The sequence below is a fragment of the Periophthalmus magnuspinnatus genome, chromosome 16 (assembly GCF_009829125.3).
Source record: "Periophthalmus magnuspinnatus isolate fPerMag1 chromosome 16, fPerMag1.2.pri, whole genome shotgun sequence".
In the NCBI taxonomy this organism is placed as follows: Eukaryota; Metazoa; Chordata; class Actinopteri; order Gobiiformes; family Gobiidae; genus Periophthalmus; species Periophthalmus magnuspinnatus.
The window spans coordinates 21765077-21781856 of record NC_047141.1 but is presented as its reverse complement, the minus strand read 5'-3'; the positions used below and the strand labels follow the sequence as shown (position 1 = coordinate 21781856).

The 16780-nt window shown below is 37.3% G+C and overlaps 1 protein-coding gene across 1 annotated transcript; it reads left to right on the top strand.

Annotated features, from left to right (window-relative positions):
• The first annotated feature begins 834 nt into the window (after nt 1–834).
• Nucleotides 835–13646, top strand: ddc (dopa decarboxylase). The gene is made up of 14 exons (XM_033981671.2): nt 835–914; nt 1891–2098; nt 3496–3609; nt 3686–3805; nt 6165–6299; nt 6764–6907; nt 7304–7370; nt 7455–7549; nt 9299–9366; nt 9877–9953; nt 10923–10942; nt 11059–11157; nt 12552–12653; nt 12760–13646. The coding sequence occupies exons 2-14, from the start codon at nt 1898–1900 to the stop codon at nt 12958–12960; spliced, it is 1443 nt and encodes a 480-aa protein (XP_033837562.1). The 5' UTR covers nt 835–914; nt 1891–1897; the 3' UTR covers nt 12961–13646.
• The last annotated feature ends 3134 nt before the right edge of the window (nt 13647–16780 follow it).

Genomic DNA, 16780 nt, shown 5'->3' with positions numbered 1-16780 from the left:
CAGGTGGAATGTCATGATTGGCCAGGCTCTTGATTGTTGCTCCAATCAGACGCAGGGCCCTTAATCAGCAACCAGCTGGAGGAGCACCACCTGGAGAGAAATAAAGGGACTCTATTATCTGAATAGTCACTACCATGACTCCGGCACCCACAGCCTATTATTGTGTTTTCACGACTTGCCAATAGACTGGAATTGAGACACCCATGTGTCCTCTGTATACAGGTACTGGCAACAAAGGTTCAATTATGATTGGAGTTCATTTTTTTAAGCCAGTAATAGAGGAGACTACATACCCTCACAAAGTATTTTAATTAATTTTTGGATTATTTTATATGGCATGTGAATGAGGATAGATTTCAAGCATTACAAAGTAAAATCAATCCACAGACTAGTTTTTGACCTATTTCACACCGTTATTAAACCAAGTTCACATTGTTATTCATTGCAGTGTCTTTACAACAATGGCCGATCACAACAGTGAGTTACAGTTACAGTTACAGTACAATAAATAAGGCATTGTATGTCCTTAATCAAGATTCCACAGTGAATGGTACCCCTGTGACACAACCTTGGACTGTCCACATTTTATATTATTATTATTATAACTTCTATGTTATCCAATATGAAAAACCAACCAAAATGACCAGAAAATGTGTCCACCTCGGTTACAGTTGTAATTAACGTATGTCAAGGCAGAGACAGCGTTTATGAATCAGTCTTACACGTGGGTGAAGAGCTGGGTTGTGATTGGATGATCTGTAGGGGGCTGAAGGGAGGGGGGCTCTAAGTGGTGAGATAAAAGGAGCAAATGTCTCCAATCCTGCTTCTACATACAAACAGAGCCGCAGAGGCCCAGCTGAACAAGACAGACAACAGGATCTAGTCTTTATTCTGCATCGTCTACAACTGCAACTGTGAGTACATGCTATAATCCTATCAACCTATTAAACTTTCAATCCTCTAGGGCAGTGGTCCCCAACCACCGGGCCGTGGACCGGTACTGGTCCGTGGATCAATTGGTACCGGGCCAGCGGCCATCCAAGAAATAATTTATTATTTCCGTTGTATTTATTATCCGAGTCTGAACAATCATTTATTTTGAAAAATCTTTTATTTTGAAAAATGACGGATTCTCTCGGTTACATTTCCATCACTTGAGCGCTGTCTGTCCATCAAGCACTTAGAATCTATTGATTTGATATTTCACATATTAATTGTAAAATCAGCTGACTTAAGAGGAAAACGCCACTGAAAAATGCTTCTTTATAAGTTTGTGGTTTAGAAGGTGTAGAATTTATTGTAGAATCTATTGGTAAGTACTAAATATTTGGTGAAACAAGATCTGAATTTTGCTAAGTGAAACTACACTAATCTAAAAATGCCTTTTTATTTACTCTATAGAAAAAAGAGCAATATGTCAATGAAGATCTGTTTATTGTGTAACAGCCAGGAAATCTATATGTCCCTCTGTGTGTCCAGGCATAGTAAGATTAACAATAGCAGCTGGGATTATGTCTGGTAGGACATGCTAAAGGTCAATAATCTGCCAAGAGTGCAACAAGTGACATTGCTTTTATATAAACACACATTATACTATGTCTATGTTAAAGTCTTGGTATATTTATATGCAATTAGTCCTGTTTTATTCCCAATTTAATACTGGTTTAGAGCTATTTTAATACTGGAATTATCCTAATTCAGTTTTGGTTTATTAGATCTACAACTTTGCTAATTGTATTTTTAATAGCCCCTGTGTTAGATCATTGATATGTTTTGAAACTAAATAGACAATAGACAATACAATAGTAACAGCTTGGAGCAAAGGTTGTGTGTCCTTATTCTTACCTGATTTTCAGCCATCATAAAGTTTACACTGACCTGGATTTGCAGATCTGATATGGACGCAGAAGAGTTTCGTCGTAAAGGGAAGGAGATGATCGACTATGTGGCTGATTACCTGGAGAACATTGAGCAACGGCCTGTTTACCCAGATGTGGAGCCTGGTTATCTGAGGCAGCTCATCCCTACCGAGGCTCCAGAGGATCCAGAGCCCTATGATGACGTGCTGAAGGACGTGGAGAGAGTCATTATGCCTGGGGTGAGTGCAAACTCCTCATCTGTAACACGGCATATTGTGACCAGATGGATGAAACATCACTTTAAGACGCAATTGCAATTAGAATTCATTTAAATTCTAATTGACTGACTTGTGGATGTTCATTCTACATACATGCATTTGATGGAGATATTTGATAATGTAGCTTACAAGGACAACATCAGTAGCACACACCATATGAGCCATAATGGTTTACAAGCATATATTGCTATCCATCCATCTTCTTCTGCTTATCCGGGGTTGAGTCACAGAGGCAACAGTCTAAGCAGAGACTCCCAGACTTCCCTCACTCAAGACACTTCCTCCAGCTCTTCTGGGGAGGACCTCAAGGCATTGCCCTTGTGGGTAACGATATGGCTTCCTTTACCCTAAAGCACATGTGTCAAACTCAAGGCCCGCAGGCCAAATGTGGCCCTCCATGTCATTTTATGTGGCCCTCAACAGGGTAAATTAAAAGGTATGATAGTCTTAAAATGTCATTTTATCAAGAAATATGCTGTTACACAGCCATATTTTTACATCTATGCAAATGAATATGCAATATTTGTAACTTGAATAAGTAATAAATGCAGAAACAGTTAATTCAAAGTTAAAAAAGTAGTTGCATTTATTTTACATCTGGCCCTTTGAGGACAGCCATTTTGCTGATGTGGCCCTCGGTGAAAATGTCATTGACACCCCTGCCCTAAAGAAAGCCATAACACACTTACTTGTATTGTTACGGATCTCTTTGTCCTAACCTTCATAATACCATCTGTTGTTATGTACAAGTGTGTCTCTTGTTTGTGCATCCAGCGGCCTCGAGCTACTTGGACTAGACTAAACGGGTATGAATGCTTTGATGGTGAAAATACACTGTATGTATTTTCATTTTTGAGCTGAGGGTGAGACAACACTATTAAGGACAACAGCTCTTTGATGATTGTGCGCACAACTGATTAAATAAACCAGACTTTTTGATTCAAGAAAACTTCTCTGTTGATTTTATATTTTTAAGGGTTTTATTTTAGAAAGCAGTTGCATTTTGTCAAAATTCTATTAGAATCCACACGGGTCTGGAATCAGACCGTAGTGTGTTTTTGTTTTTTTTCAAACCAGACCATGCGTCTCTCTGATTGGTTAATCCACCAGTCAGTCTGCCCTCTGGAATCTGGGAGACAAGATACAGAACCAGACCCACTTGTCTTTGTAAAGTTTTGTGAAAGCCTGTGGTTCTGGCTCTCCAGGTAATCCCAGGTCTGGCTCCAGGATCGGGCTCTGGTGACGCTAGTCCAGGCAACATAACTGACCTTGTTATTTCTTGATTGGCTATCCAGATACTGCCATGAATTGCCATGTATTTTGCAAAAAGTTATATTGTCATATTTTTATCTTTCCAGGTGACACACTGGCATAGTCCAAATTTCTTTGCCTACTTCCCCACAGGAAACTCTTACCCCTCTCTGTTGGCCGACATGTTGTGTGGAGCCATCGGATGTATTGGATTCTCCTGGGTAAATTTTTGCCTTTTTATTATGCCCCATTATTATTCACATGACAAGTTCATGAAAAGTGTAATGTGTGTTTTAGCCTGCTAGCCCAGCCTGTACTGAGCTGGAGACAGTGATGCTGGACTGGCTTGGAAAAATGCTGAAGCTGCCAGAGTGTTTCTTAGCTGGAACTCATGGCCTTGGAGGAGGGGTTTTACAGGTGAGCAGGAAAAGCTGTGAAGTTAAAGTTGAAAGATTCTTTTAAACTTCACAGCTTAACACAAACAAAAAAAAAATAACACAATAAACTCACAATCTTTTAGTGTATAACTTAAAATAGTGACTCAATAGATTGATTGTAATGGCCTGCATCAATACCAATAGCTATGTATTTTAAGGTGGGACACTACAAACAACATTGTATGTTGCTGTATTATTTTCTGTAATACAATTGCACCCATACATTAATATGGAAATCCATTTTTCTCATATAGGGGCATAAAGATCACCACTTAAAGTAGCACCTACATACACCAACTATTCAGTCTTGAATTTTGATGGATCACACAGAAGAATCTGTCAATATCTGACACAGAATGATCCATTTAGTTTATATTTGACACAGAATGATCCGTTTTATGTTATTATGTTATTATGTTATTATGTTATATATATATATATATATATACATATATATATACACACATATATATATACACATATATATATATATACACATATATATATATATACACATATATATATATATATACACATATATATATATATATACACATATATATATATATATACACATATATATATATACACACATATATATATATATACATATATATATATATATATATATATAATTTATGTAAAGTACTTTCCAATTCAACTATAGGGTATTGCCATAGTTAACGATTTATAACTAACCTACTTATGCTTATATTTATGTTAAATGTTTTCTGTTGAATTTAAGGTCACCCCTGCCCCTCAAAGGTGTTTAAACATTCATCCACTATCCTCCTTTGCTATTGATTTGTCCTCTCTGTTCAAACCTGCAGAAAATTGACAGGAAATTGCCTTTTAATGTGTCATCCACAAACAGAAGGGGAAGGCCATGACAGCTCTATGATTGTTTTCGTGTGCCTACGACTTAAGCATTAGTTTAGTGTTCCATACCAGGCCAATACCGGTGTGTGTGTGTGTGTGTGTGTGTGTGTGGTGTGCACCCAGGCAGAGGTGAATGGGAGAGGAAGTGAGTGCGTGGAGATGACAGATCATTTCAAGCCTTCTTTATTGTGAGTGGTGGGTTTGGCATGTGTTTTTGTTTCCCTTTTGGTGACTAGGCTTTTGGAGAGCAGCTTACAGTGGCTCACTATGGCAACGGATAGAGCTACTCAGAGCGGTACAGGCTAATGAGTGTTAGGCCAGCACATTGTCTAGCCCAGAGTATTACAGCTTGTATGTAGACAATAGAGATGAAAACCTCTTTGGTGACCTCATATAAAACATTACAGCAAATGAATGCAAATCACGTAATATTAGAAAAATAGACATGACTCAGTAGTTAAATTACATTAGAAATACATACCCTACACACTTTTCATGGAGAGATTTCTATATTTGATAATGTAGCTTATAAGAAAACATTGGTAGCACACACCATATGTGACACACACAGTGGTTTAATATCAGATTTTGCAATGCCTTAAATTTTGACATTTTTATTAAATTACATTGCTCTGTACATTTTTCTGATAACATTGCAGCTACTTAACACAGTGGTATATGCATTATTATTTTAGGGGTTAGGTCATAGCACATTGTGTTAAATGTCTGTTAGAGTTATGTGTGTTTTGTGATGTACTGATTACATGAAATAGTGGAACTACCACTGCCCATAATAACAATGTAAACTTGTCTTGCTGCTTTAATAAGTGATAAAGCATAACTCTTTGTATTCAACTACAAAAACATGCTCTGCTACTGTTCTTACTACTATTTCACTTTATTCCCACTCTTGTAACTATGTTGCAGACACACTGTAACACACTGTGACCCTCACCTCAGGTTGTTTTATGAGGGTTTTGTATTAGTCAGACAGGAAGTATCCTTGAGAAAGTGTGCAAACTCAGAAATCTCCCTTATTTGTACTTTGAAACTCATTTGGATTGAATATTACGTGCAGGCCACTTATCTAATTATTGATTTAAAAAAATGAGGCTTAAATGCTATAATTTATTCTGTTGGCCTTTTGTCACAATGCAATATTGGATTGTGTCTGGTAAGAAATTTGCATTGACTTTTGCCCAGCAGACACTCTTAATAGACTTTATTATGTAGCTACAAGCTTTTACCACCATGTAAAAAGACTCATATGCACAGCTTTTCAATACTGTCATTGATTACTAATAGTTCACTAACCAGAACTATGAAAAAAACAGGACACCTGTTGCTCTGATAGTACACTTTTATATGGAATTTTTTTTATATATATAAGCTCATGCCCTAAACATGGTAGTATTTTATTTTAAATTTTTTAAAAATTTGTTTTGATTTTTGTCCCACAGTCCACTGCTAGTGAGGCGACACTGGTGGCACTACTTGCAGCCCGATGTAAAGCCGTCAAACGAGTCCAGTCCACCAACCCAGAGCTGTCAGAGCCCGAAATCTACTCCAAATTAGTGGCTTACACATCTGAACAAGTAAGTGCAGATAAAGATATGTTAGTATAGTATTATTATAGAGTGTTTAAGCCATTGTTGAATTGTCTGGTCTTTATTGCTGAAACTGTGAGATGCTTGTATTGGGGAACTTTTGAGCCGCTCTCCGTGTTCTAAATAAATTTCCCTTATGAGATGAGATGATGAACTAAGGTCTATCAACTGATAAAATTATCAGAAGCTTTGAATCTTTGTACACGAGTATGTTAGTCATAATAATCCAAGTCTTGTTGTACACGGGGTTACTTGCGTGCTGGCTTTGATCAGGTTGAATTGCAGACTGAATTTGTGATTGGGTTAGTGAGTTGCCTGAGGGACACACAGACCTTTGAACAAGACCAGCTTCTGTTAGTCTACTGCTGGTCTCAAGACATGTGTCAGGATGTTTTTCCTCACATGCATATCAACTTTTTATTTTTTTTAAATAAATGTGCACCTCCGGTCAGGCTCATTCCTCTGTGGAGAGAGCTGGTCTCATTGGTGGCATCATGATGAAGAAGATTCCCACAGACTACAACTATTCTCTGAGAGGTGCACTGCTCAAGAAGATGATCAAAGAAGACAAGGCAGCAGGGCTCGTCCCTTTCTACGTAAGAAAGCACAAAGACATCTTACCTTATCTTACTTTATAAATGCTAAAAAATACAACATGAAACCAATACATTATTTTTATATATATATATATATATATAAATAAAACAGTTTAATTAGGTCATTAGCTCTTTTTTTTTAACCAGCTTGATTTCCCTCCTACGATGTGACTTTATATAGTCACATCATAGGAACCTGCCTCTCCTCATGAAGCAATTTAAATCAAATTAGATAAGTGGCATGAATTCAAGTTAAAATATTAGTTGAAAAATTAGGGTTTAGGTTAAAGCTATGAGAATAGTAACTATGGTTAGGAAAGTAATCAAGGTTAAGGTTAGGATCCGTCTCCAGGAAATGAAAGAGTCAAGACCTAACTGTGTGAATGTGTGTTTCAGCTGTGTGCCACCCTTGGTACCACATCATGCTGCTCTTTCGATAATCTCATGGAACTTGGACCAATTTGTAAGTCAACTATGACCAAAGCACTCAATCACCCACTAGGGGAAAAAATACACACCAGTTATGTTTTCTGTTTGTGTTATTCAGGTAATGAAGAAAACATGTGGATGCATGTGGATGCTGCATATGCCGGGAGTTCATTCATTTGCCCTGAGTTTAGACCCCTGCTGAATGGGATTGAGGTGTGTATCAGGGAAAACATATGCTCAAGAAATGTCCCAATGTCAAACAAATTATATATTATATTATCCATATTTGGGCAATAACTTTAAAGGACCATTCTATGACCAGTTTACTCAAAATGAAATGTGTTGCATTAAAGGTACATTATATAACTCTTCTAGTGGGGAGGTCTACTTCCTGCTTCTGTCCATAGAGATACTGCTTTGTCAGGAATGTCCCATGATATGGCATTAAACTTATCTATCTTGTGATTACTCAATGCATTTACATTGCAAAAAAAAGGCCTTGAAAAAGATCCATTGTTACCGTAATGCCTGCATTACTGTTTAGGGCTTTTCCCTCCACAGATTTGACCTGGAGCCATCAGCTGCTTGTCTCCATAGTGATAGATACATTTAATGCCACACTGTAGAAAATTTTAGGCAAACCATCACAAAACTTACATTGTGCACCTTTTAACTGGACATTTTCAGACATTTTATGTGAACAGGAAAATTATTAAACTTAAATGGCTTGTGCTTATCTACAAAGCTCAACACTTTGCATGCTGATTGTATCACTCTGGTTTATTAGAGATTGAAATGGCCTCATGTTAATGCCACAGAGAAAGTGTGGAGTGATGGGTCCAAATCTCCAGAGCACACATGAGCTCTTTTGAGGCTGGAGAGGCAGCTGCTGCGGCACAGGCTGCACAGACCAACTGATAAGGACAGAGTAATTTCCTGAGGCACAGCTAGACCTTTATATATCACTGTTTATTAGACACACAAGTTCAAACAATGTGGAGGGAGACTGAACCTGCCTGTCGTGGCTGTAAAACTGTCATGCTCTTTTGTCCTTAATGAACACATGGATCCTAATGACACAATCACTGGCATAAGGGAACCTCCCAGCACCATATTACACAGAAGGCAATCGTTTATGCAAATGCTATTGTAAATTTAATTAAACTGTAGCAAAATTGTGTAGTATAAGTGAAATTTACAATATTGTATCTGTCTTGCATCCATACGGAATACTGTCCAGATGTATTTCCTCAATAATCAGTGGCAAATGTTTGTTTTTCATGTTTATGTTGTTGCTGTTATTAGTTTTGGAAATTGTGTTTCGTTGTAATTTTAGTAATTCTTGCGTAACTGAAACGTTTGCTAAGGTGATACAGCAGTAACAGTCATGGCGATGAGATAGGGTGATAAAGCAGTAACCCTATGATTGGAGGCGGCTGATGCTGGAGGGGCCGTTGCTATGGGAGACGGGTGATGGGCAACAGGTCTTTGAATCTGTCAGTATCACAATTGTCAGTCAGGAGTCTGGCGGTTTTGTTTCTCTGGTGTGTTATTGCATTTGAGGAGGTTGGGTAGAGAGGATATGAGAAAAGATGGTCAACAAAAAGATTTGAACTGATTACAAACGGTGTTGCTATAAGAGAAAAAAATCAGGGAGAGACGGCTGCGATGTGCTTTACTCCTGGTTACCTCGTTTGCATTTCAAATAAAGTGTGCCGGGTTTGGTCTAGATAAGACCACTGCAGGAGAAAGTGTTATAGAAAATGCAGTGTGACGTACCATGGTATCTATATGAACTAGGATGGCTTGCATATCGCTGTAAAAAAAAAAAAAAAAAAATCACCCTTGAGTAAAAATGTTTCAGGTCAAACTGTACTGCATCAGGTCAAACTGTACTTTATCCATGGCACTTATGTTATCTCTTCTGATACATTTGATTCACATTAATTATTACATTTTCAGTTTGCAGATTCTTTCAACTTCAACCCACACAAATGGCTTTTAATCAATTTTGACTGCTCCTCTATGTGGTAAGAAAGAACTCCTTTCTATTCTGCTTTTCCAATGTTGTGTGTTTTCACTAAGAATGGAAAATTGTTTGGCTGTTCTAAGCTTTGTAAGTCTTTTTCTGTTTAATGTACCTGAGTCTTATCTAAAAAGAGCAGTTATTATCACCACTAAAGGGCTCCATCCATCTACACCTAACAATTGCAGTGTACAAATAGGTCTATGTAATTCACCTGCCTCTTTTGTCAGCAGCTACACGGTAAAAGAGGAATAAAGGTGCTTCCTCATTTATATTTCCAGATAAATGGGAGACTAGATAAGCACAATGTCTTTAATCTATATAGTGAGAAAAATAGATAATCATTTGCATGTATAATTAGATTTATATTATGAACACAAAAATAACTTCCTTTGATTTGGTGGGTTTTAGGCCCTGTGTGGTTTTGTCATTTAAGATAAGTTCATGTTTTGTATATTGTTTTCAATAGAAATGATAAAATAAATGGCCTAAAGCAATTTCTTGTTTCCCACAGGGTGAAGAAAAGAGCGGACATCATTGGAGCATTCAAGGTGGAGCCATTCTACCTTAAACATGACAACCAGGAGTCAGGTGAATCTACACTAAACTTAAACAAACTACTGGTGAATTCTCTATACATAAAATACATCTCAGAACTCATGTCTAGTCTGTCATGGCTTAGTGTGTGCCAACCAGCTTATAAATGCATTAATCTTTTCCCAACTGTATGTTAAGCTGATTTGCAGTATTTGTGACCTAATTTAATTAACATAAGTATAATAGTAGTAGTAGTATACAAGTATGGGCACTGGATACGCTGCACTGTCCATTGGAGCTTGCTGTATGGTCCTTTCCTGCAGATGTGTGAGCTGCACTGTTATTTATCTGATAGACAGACAGACAATTAGCAGCCTTCCACCACTCAAACACCTTCTAACAGCCCTGCTCATACACTGCACTGTTCAATCTAATTAGTGGTTATTAGCGGCAGCAAACAGGGCCTTCATTCTCCCCAGATGAGCTAGCTGAAGCCGTGGGATTGTGTAGGACAAAGGGCTGTGTGGATTGCCACTGATCACAGAGATACCAAGTGGGTAGGGGATGACAGGGCCACCTGGATGAGGACATTATACAACAATACAGCCTTATTTCAATATATTACAAAGAATTTGTCAATCCACTTAGGTGTCCTTCTGGCCTTACAGTTTTAGATAGTGACTGTGGGCAGGTAAAATCTGAATACGCACTCAATTCAAAGGTAATTCCTAATGGGGACAAAAATCAGGTTCCCATGACTTAGATCTTTATTATTAGATCATTACTAGAACAATAACATCATTTAATGTTCAAGTGTGGTTTAAAATAGTTTAAGGTTAGGCAAGTAGTAACATGGTTAAGGTTAGGATCAGTCTGCAGGAAATAAATGTAAGTCAATGTAATTTCTGCAAGAAGCATGGAAACCCAACATGTGTGAATGAACAGAAATATGTACATCAGATAGTATTTTGATTACATTTGATAGTATCTGCTTTCTAACCTTTCGGTTGTTATTGTTAACAGGACTGGTTACAGATTATCGGGTAAGATAATGTTAGCCTTATAATAAAAATCAAATGTTTATTAGTAATCATTGCCTATGTAATTGTGTTTTAGTTTCATTTCGATTTGTGTTTTTTTTTTTTTTTTGTATCCAAAGCATTGGCAGATCCCACTTGGAAGAAGATTTCGCTCTTTGAAAATGTGGTTTGTCTTCCGCACATTTGGGATTAAACAAATGCAGGCTCATATTCGCAAAGTAAGTAACAACACAGCACACAACAGAAAATACAATATAGATTAAAGGTCCTATATTATGCAAAATTGAGCCATGTTAGAATGTTATCACCTCCTCAAAGACATACCCAGAGTTGTGTTTTGTTTCATTCACAAATATTTGAGTAACTCCTAAATTCAAAATGCTCTGTTCCACTTTGATGTTACAAAGTGGTAGTTTTCATGTTAACGGCTACCTTTTGCAAATTTGCTCAGCCTTGCCATTTCCTTTATTATCTGTCTGTCTGTAAAAAGGCCAATAGCTGATTTAAATAATAGTCTGTATTTATTTACAGTGATAATCTGTCACAACAATTAAATTCTATGCCGCTTAAGTTACTGTACAATCCCTCAGTACTATCAAAACATACTCATGTTTGCAATCCAATTCCCTTATTCTTCCTTTCTAGTTAATCCTAAAATATTCTTTCTCTCCAATGTTTCCACCACCCTCTTCCTCATCAGCATATGACATTCAAAAACACATTACATCCACCTCGATCTCCTCACTACCAGTCTTTATTCTCTCCATGAGGCTGTCAGTTCCAGTTTATCTTCCACTTCCGGCCCTCCAGTTGGCCCTGTCAATCAAATTAGCCTGTTTTCTGTTTATTTTCAATTTGAAATCAAGCAGAAATGATCCCTACAGGCATAACCATAACACACTGCTCTGGCGAATGGGCGTACATCTCCGTTAGAATATACGCACAAAGATAATTTCCCTTATTTGGGTGCATCAGTTACATCAAACCATTACATTTGAAAAACACAAGTGTAATGTTATTTTAGAGCATGTGTACATTATGACTGCATCAGTAAACCAATACACAAGCAGCCAGTGGTTTAAAAGCTTGTAAAAAGCTCTGAGCAAGGGTGAGTTGTTGGCAAAGAATGTGAAAGCGCTGATGGGGTCAGTCTGGAAGGAAATGTGTACAGTTTGGATGTGCGTCAGCAGGTTTAATGAAATAAGCTTTAAAGTGTGAAACTTGTGTGCCATTCTTACAATTATTATCCTCAATAAATAGTTTATACAAATTTCTAATATTTCTGTTGCTGCTGGTTGCCACAGTGTAAATATATTTTATTATTAAAAAAAAAAAAGAAAGAAAAAACTCAGTAATAACCTGCTGAATGTAATAAGCCACAAAAAGATCTAATCTATCTCTTGAGGGTAGTAAAAGGAGAGAATCAGTGCTCAGCAAAGTACTAGCTGCATCACACTGACCTCTTGTGGAAAATGATGGGTGTTACAGACAAAATGGCTAGATGCAAATATCATAAAACATTACAGTTAGTTATTAAGTGTTGGTATAATTCATGAATATAACATTTACCAAAATATCATTAATCTATGCATTTGTTTTGTCATTGTTACAGCAAGTTGCTTTGGCCAAAGAGTTTGAGAGCCTTGTCCGAGCTGACAAGAGGTTTGAGATCTGTGCTGAGGTGGTGCTGGGCCTGGTCTGCTTCAGAATCAAGGTAAGACTTTACCCTATTATATCAATAATGAAACTATTTGTCTCAACTTGAACAATATATTGTTCACATGACTGAGGATTGCTCTCTCTCTGTCTGCTTTGTGTAGGGCTCCAATGAGCTGAACCAGACCTTGTTGAAGCGGATCACCAAGAACAGACAGATCCACCTGGTGCCTTGTCAACTCTCTGGACGGTTTGTGCTTCGCTTCTGCATCTGTGCCCGCAGTACTGAGTCTCACCACGTGCACAAAGCGTGGCAGCACATCACACAACTCGCCTTTGAACTGCTGCAGGAGCATATAAACTAAAGCAGCATGCACAGGGACAAGGGCCATCTGACCTAAATTAGGCCCTGTGTCAGAACAAACAAACAAAAAATCCTACTTATCAAATGCTTTAAACTCTGTTTATGGTTACATTGTCTTAAGTCTTTTGTCTTGTCTTTAACTCTTAGGGAGCCTCCATGATGTGATGGGTGGGTGTTACTTGTGATGGGATGTGTATGTATGCAAATATTGATTGACTGAGATATTAAATGAAGAAAATCTTCGACATTACCAAAACTTAGTGTTTCCCTAAAACAAGTGCATTATTTACTACATATTTATGAAGAGTCAATATAAAAATAGAGTATATGTCTTATGTTCACTGGAATGTACAACCTACAACTCCAAAATGTGTTGGTATGAGGGATTATTTATACAAATTGATTTATAAATTTGGATTTTCAAGACTTTTTTTCTGCATATGCAGGTCTGGTGCTATTTTTGTCTTTATAAAGTTTTGGCCTAAATGTGTAAAATATAGAACAAATGTTTATGACTAAACATTTCAAAACAGTCATTGTATGTAAAACACAGATCTTCAAGAAAGAAATTCTAAAACAAAGTACCCCACTAACCTTGTGATTGTGTAATTATAACATGCTGCTTTGCTGTTGTCATTATTGCTGCTTTGTCATTATTTTTAATAAATGTGGGCAATGATTGATTACAAAATGGACTTTTCTTTCTCAAATGTGTAGCTGCCATTTCAATTCAAAATGATATACAGTAAAGAGCTGTTCCAATTGTTGTGGAGGCCCTCACTGCAAAGTTTGTCTTTTATATTTGCCACTGTTATAATGATTATAATACCCTCATGAGCCACGTGCATATCACAATCTTATCTCTAACTTCAACTTAACTTATATGTAATATAAATTATTTTAAAGTTTGTAAATGTCAACTGTTTGACCGAATACACGCAGCAAGTTGTGCTTAGCTTAGGGGGCCCCCTAGTGGCGGCAGGTGCGCAGGGCCTGGTGCATGCGCAGTCTGCTCTATATCCAGCGTTGTGCAGTGGCTCATTTTGACCGGTCTGTGCAAAAGTCTGCGGTCTGATTATCACAGACAGCAGACTTCATGAACTAAAAGCTAATACTATGTCTGATATTTACTATATCCTACCTCCTCACAGAGCTAGGTTCTAAAGCTAAGCTAACATGAGTCTATAAACAGGAGGAGCTTGTCTACATTTGTGTGTGGTTTGTTGAGAGAATAATGGCACAGAAAAAGGCTCTCTTAGTGCATAATAGTCCGTGGTGTTGTGCTCAGGGGACATAACATGCTTTAACACGCGTGACCCTGATGAATTAAAGATGTGCTCTGCTTTTACCACACACTCAGTGGTTTGCTAATTGATTGAAATATCAGTTCTGAAATGCACAGAACAATTTGCTGGAAAAAGTACAAAAATTATGTTTGACAAAAGTATTGTGTTATTAAACATACAAGGTAAAATACACTAACCTATATTCTTAGAATTGTTAACAAAACAGCAGAAACTAAATGTATTCATTATTTTTCTTTCACGCTTCACTTTCCTTAAAAGTGCACTACGTTTCCAGTGAAGTTATTACAATACCTAGAATGTTCCCCCGTATGGCATTAAACTGAATTAAACTGAAGAATAGACACAAAATAAATACAAAAATCTCCATGGAGACCCACCATATCAGGAAAGTTACATAGAGCATCTTTAGAGCTGGTGTTTAAGCTGGTGTTGTTTCCAAAAATGCTTCCTGAATTGCACTTGCTCTACATACACACCAGATGTCACCATTAATCACTGAGCCATTGGGGCCCTGTGTCAGTTTTCATCCATTGCCACACAGCCCAAAATATGCCAGTGATACCGACACCGGCGGATATACTGTGTGTATGTGTGTGAGAGAGTGTGTGTGTACGAGGATGTGTGACTTGACCTTTGCATAACTGCTGCCTGTCTAAACGCTCCTCTAGTCTACACTATTAAAAGACACATTTAAATTTTCACACCTCAGACTATGAGCACTTTCTCCTGCTCCTTCACATAACTAACATTTGCTCAAGGTAAACAGAAGCTTCACTATGAACACAATATTGCACAGGATTGTATGTAATATTTTTTCAGCCAATACATTATTTAATTTCCAACTATGTAGAGGTTTCATGCACATCCTTTATATATACAGCTAGTGTTTTTTCAGTTTCATGAAATAAACAGCACTGCGACTCAATGATACTCCAAATCACTTAGCCCTGTGTATGAAGCCTGACAGTCTACTGTTGACCATTCACATGGTCAAAGCCCTCCACTGTCCATCATTTGAGGTTATTGAACTCCATGCTGGAACACACTTTTTCACTTGGGAGACATTAGCTGGGAAAACATTACAGTTTAACAGCTATCAGCACATTAGGGAATCTGAAGGCATGGCTCGAATACAGGGCCTTACTGTATTACTTCAAACTGTCAACTATCATCAGCTAAAAGTAATTAGAGCTATATTATACTAAGTGTTTCCTTCAATAATCAGATTTTACAATGAAAATTGTTACGTCACAACTTGACTCTTGAATGAGTATTATCTTACTGAACATCTCAGCTAAATATCTCAGCTAGAGATTGTTGGAGTGATGCATTCATGAAGAAAACACGGGTGCTTCACGCTATGCTCTGTTTAATTGGAAGAGAGTAAAGTAAACATGGGTAGAGGGCTTTTAAAGTCATTTTGCACATTTTGCACAGTCCCTGACCATTTGTGAGGGAGTCTGCCAGTGGCATCATGAAATTCAGTAAGCAAGATCTATTATATAGATGGCTTTAGTCATCATATTGCATCATTTTAATGGTGTACCCCAACAAGTCATCGGCTGCTTATGATCACTGGTGGTTGAAAGGACCTATTGTACGTTGCACACAGGGGAATCCAACACAAGCAATTCTTTAATAAAGTAATAATAAATGAGTAATAAAAATCTAATTGTGATCTGATTCCTAGGAAAATACATGCTGTTTTGGAAATTAATCTCAATTCACTGAGTGATTTACAGGAAGATTTAACCAATCTCAGATGCAGCAGATGGTTTTAATTATTACTGTTATCCAAGTTAACGGTAATAATTATGAATTATGAATTGAAAAACCCAAAAATAATACCTGCATGAACCAAGATAAAATCAAAATGATGAAACTGGGCTCTAGAATATTTGACATCCAGACAATAAACAAGTGAAGCACTAAACCACATATGTCAAACTCAAGGCCCGGGGGCCAAATGTGACCCTCCACATCATTTCATGTGGCCCTCAACAGGGTAAACTGAAAGGTATGATGGTCTTAAAATGTCATTTTATCAGGACATCAGCAGTTCCACATTTTTACATCAAGGCTAATGCACATGCAATATTTGTAACTTGAACAAGTAATAAATACAGAAACAGTTAATTAACAAGTTAAAAAAAGTAGTTAGATTTATTTTAAATCCGGCCCTTTGAAGGCAGCCATTTTGCTAATGTGGCCCCCGGTGAAAATATGTTTGACACCCCTGCACTAAACTGTTACATATATGAGCTAAAAAAAAAGTTCTATATGTTGTTTTGATATTTGACAGGAGATGTCTTCCGCATGTGCTACAAATGAGTGGCTGCGATTGGCACATCCAAAATAAATGTAGACATATTGTGGCATAAAAAACAAACATGCACATGTTTGCTGGTCAAACCAAAGAAGGCTAATAATGTAAAAATGACATCCAAATAGTCAAACCAAAGAGTCTGTGTCTCTTTCTGTGGACTGGGAGTGCTTCTGTTCTAATTGATCTGA

Coding starts and splice junctions, on each gene's coding strand:
- ddc (XM_033981671.2), top strand. CDS start 1,898: ATGGACGCAGAAGAGTTTCGTCGTAAAGGGAAGGAGATGATCGACTAT. Junction 2,099..3,495: donor AGAGAGTCATTATGCCTGGG/GTGAGTGCAAAC, acceptor TTATCTTTCCAG/GTGACACACTGGCATAGTCC. Junction 3,806..6,164: donor TTGGAGGAGGGGTTTTACAG/GTGAGCAGGAAA, acceptor TTTGTCCCACAG/TCCACTGCTAGTGAGGCGAC.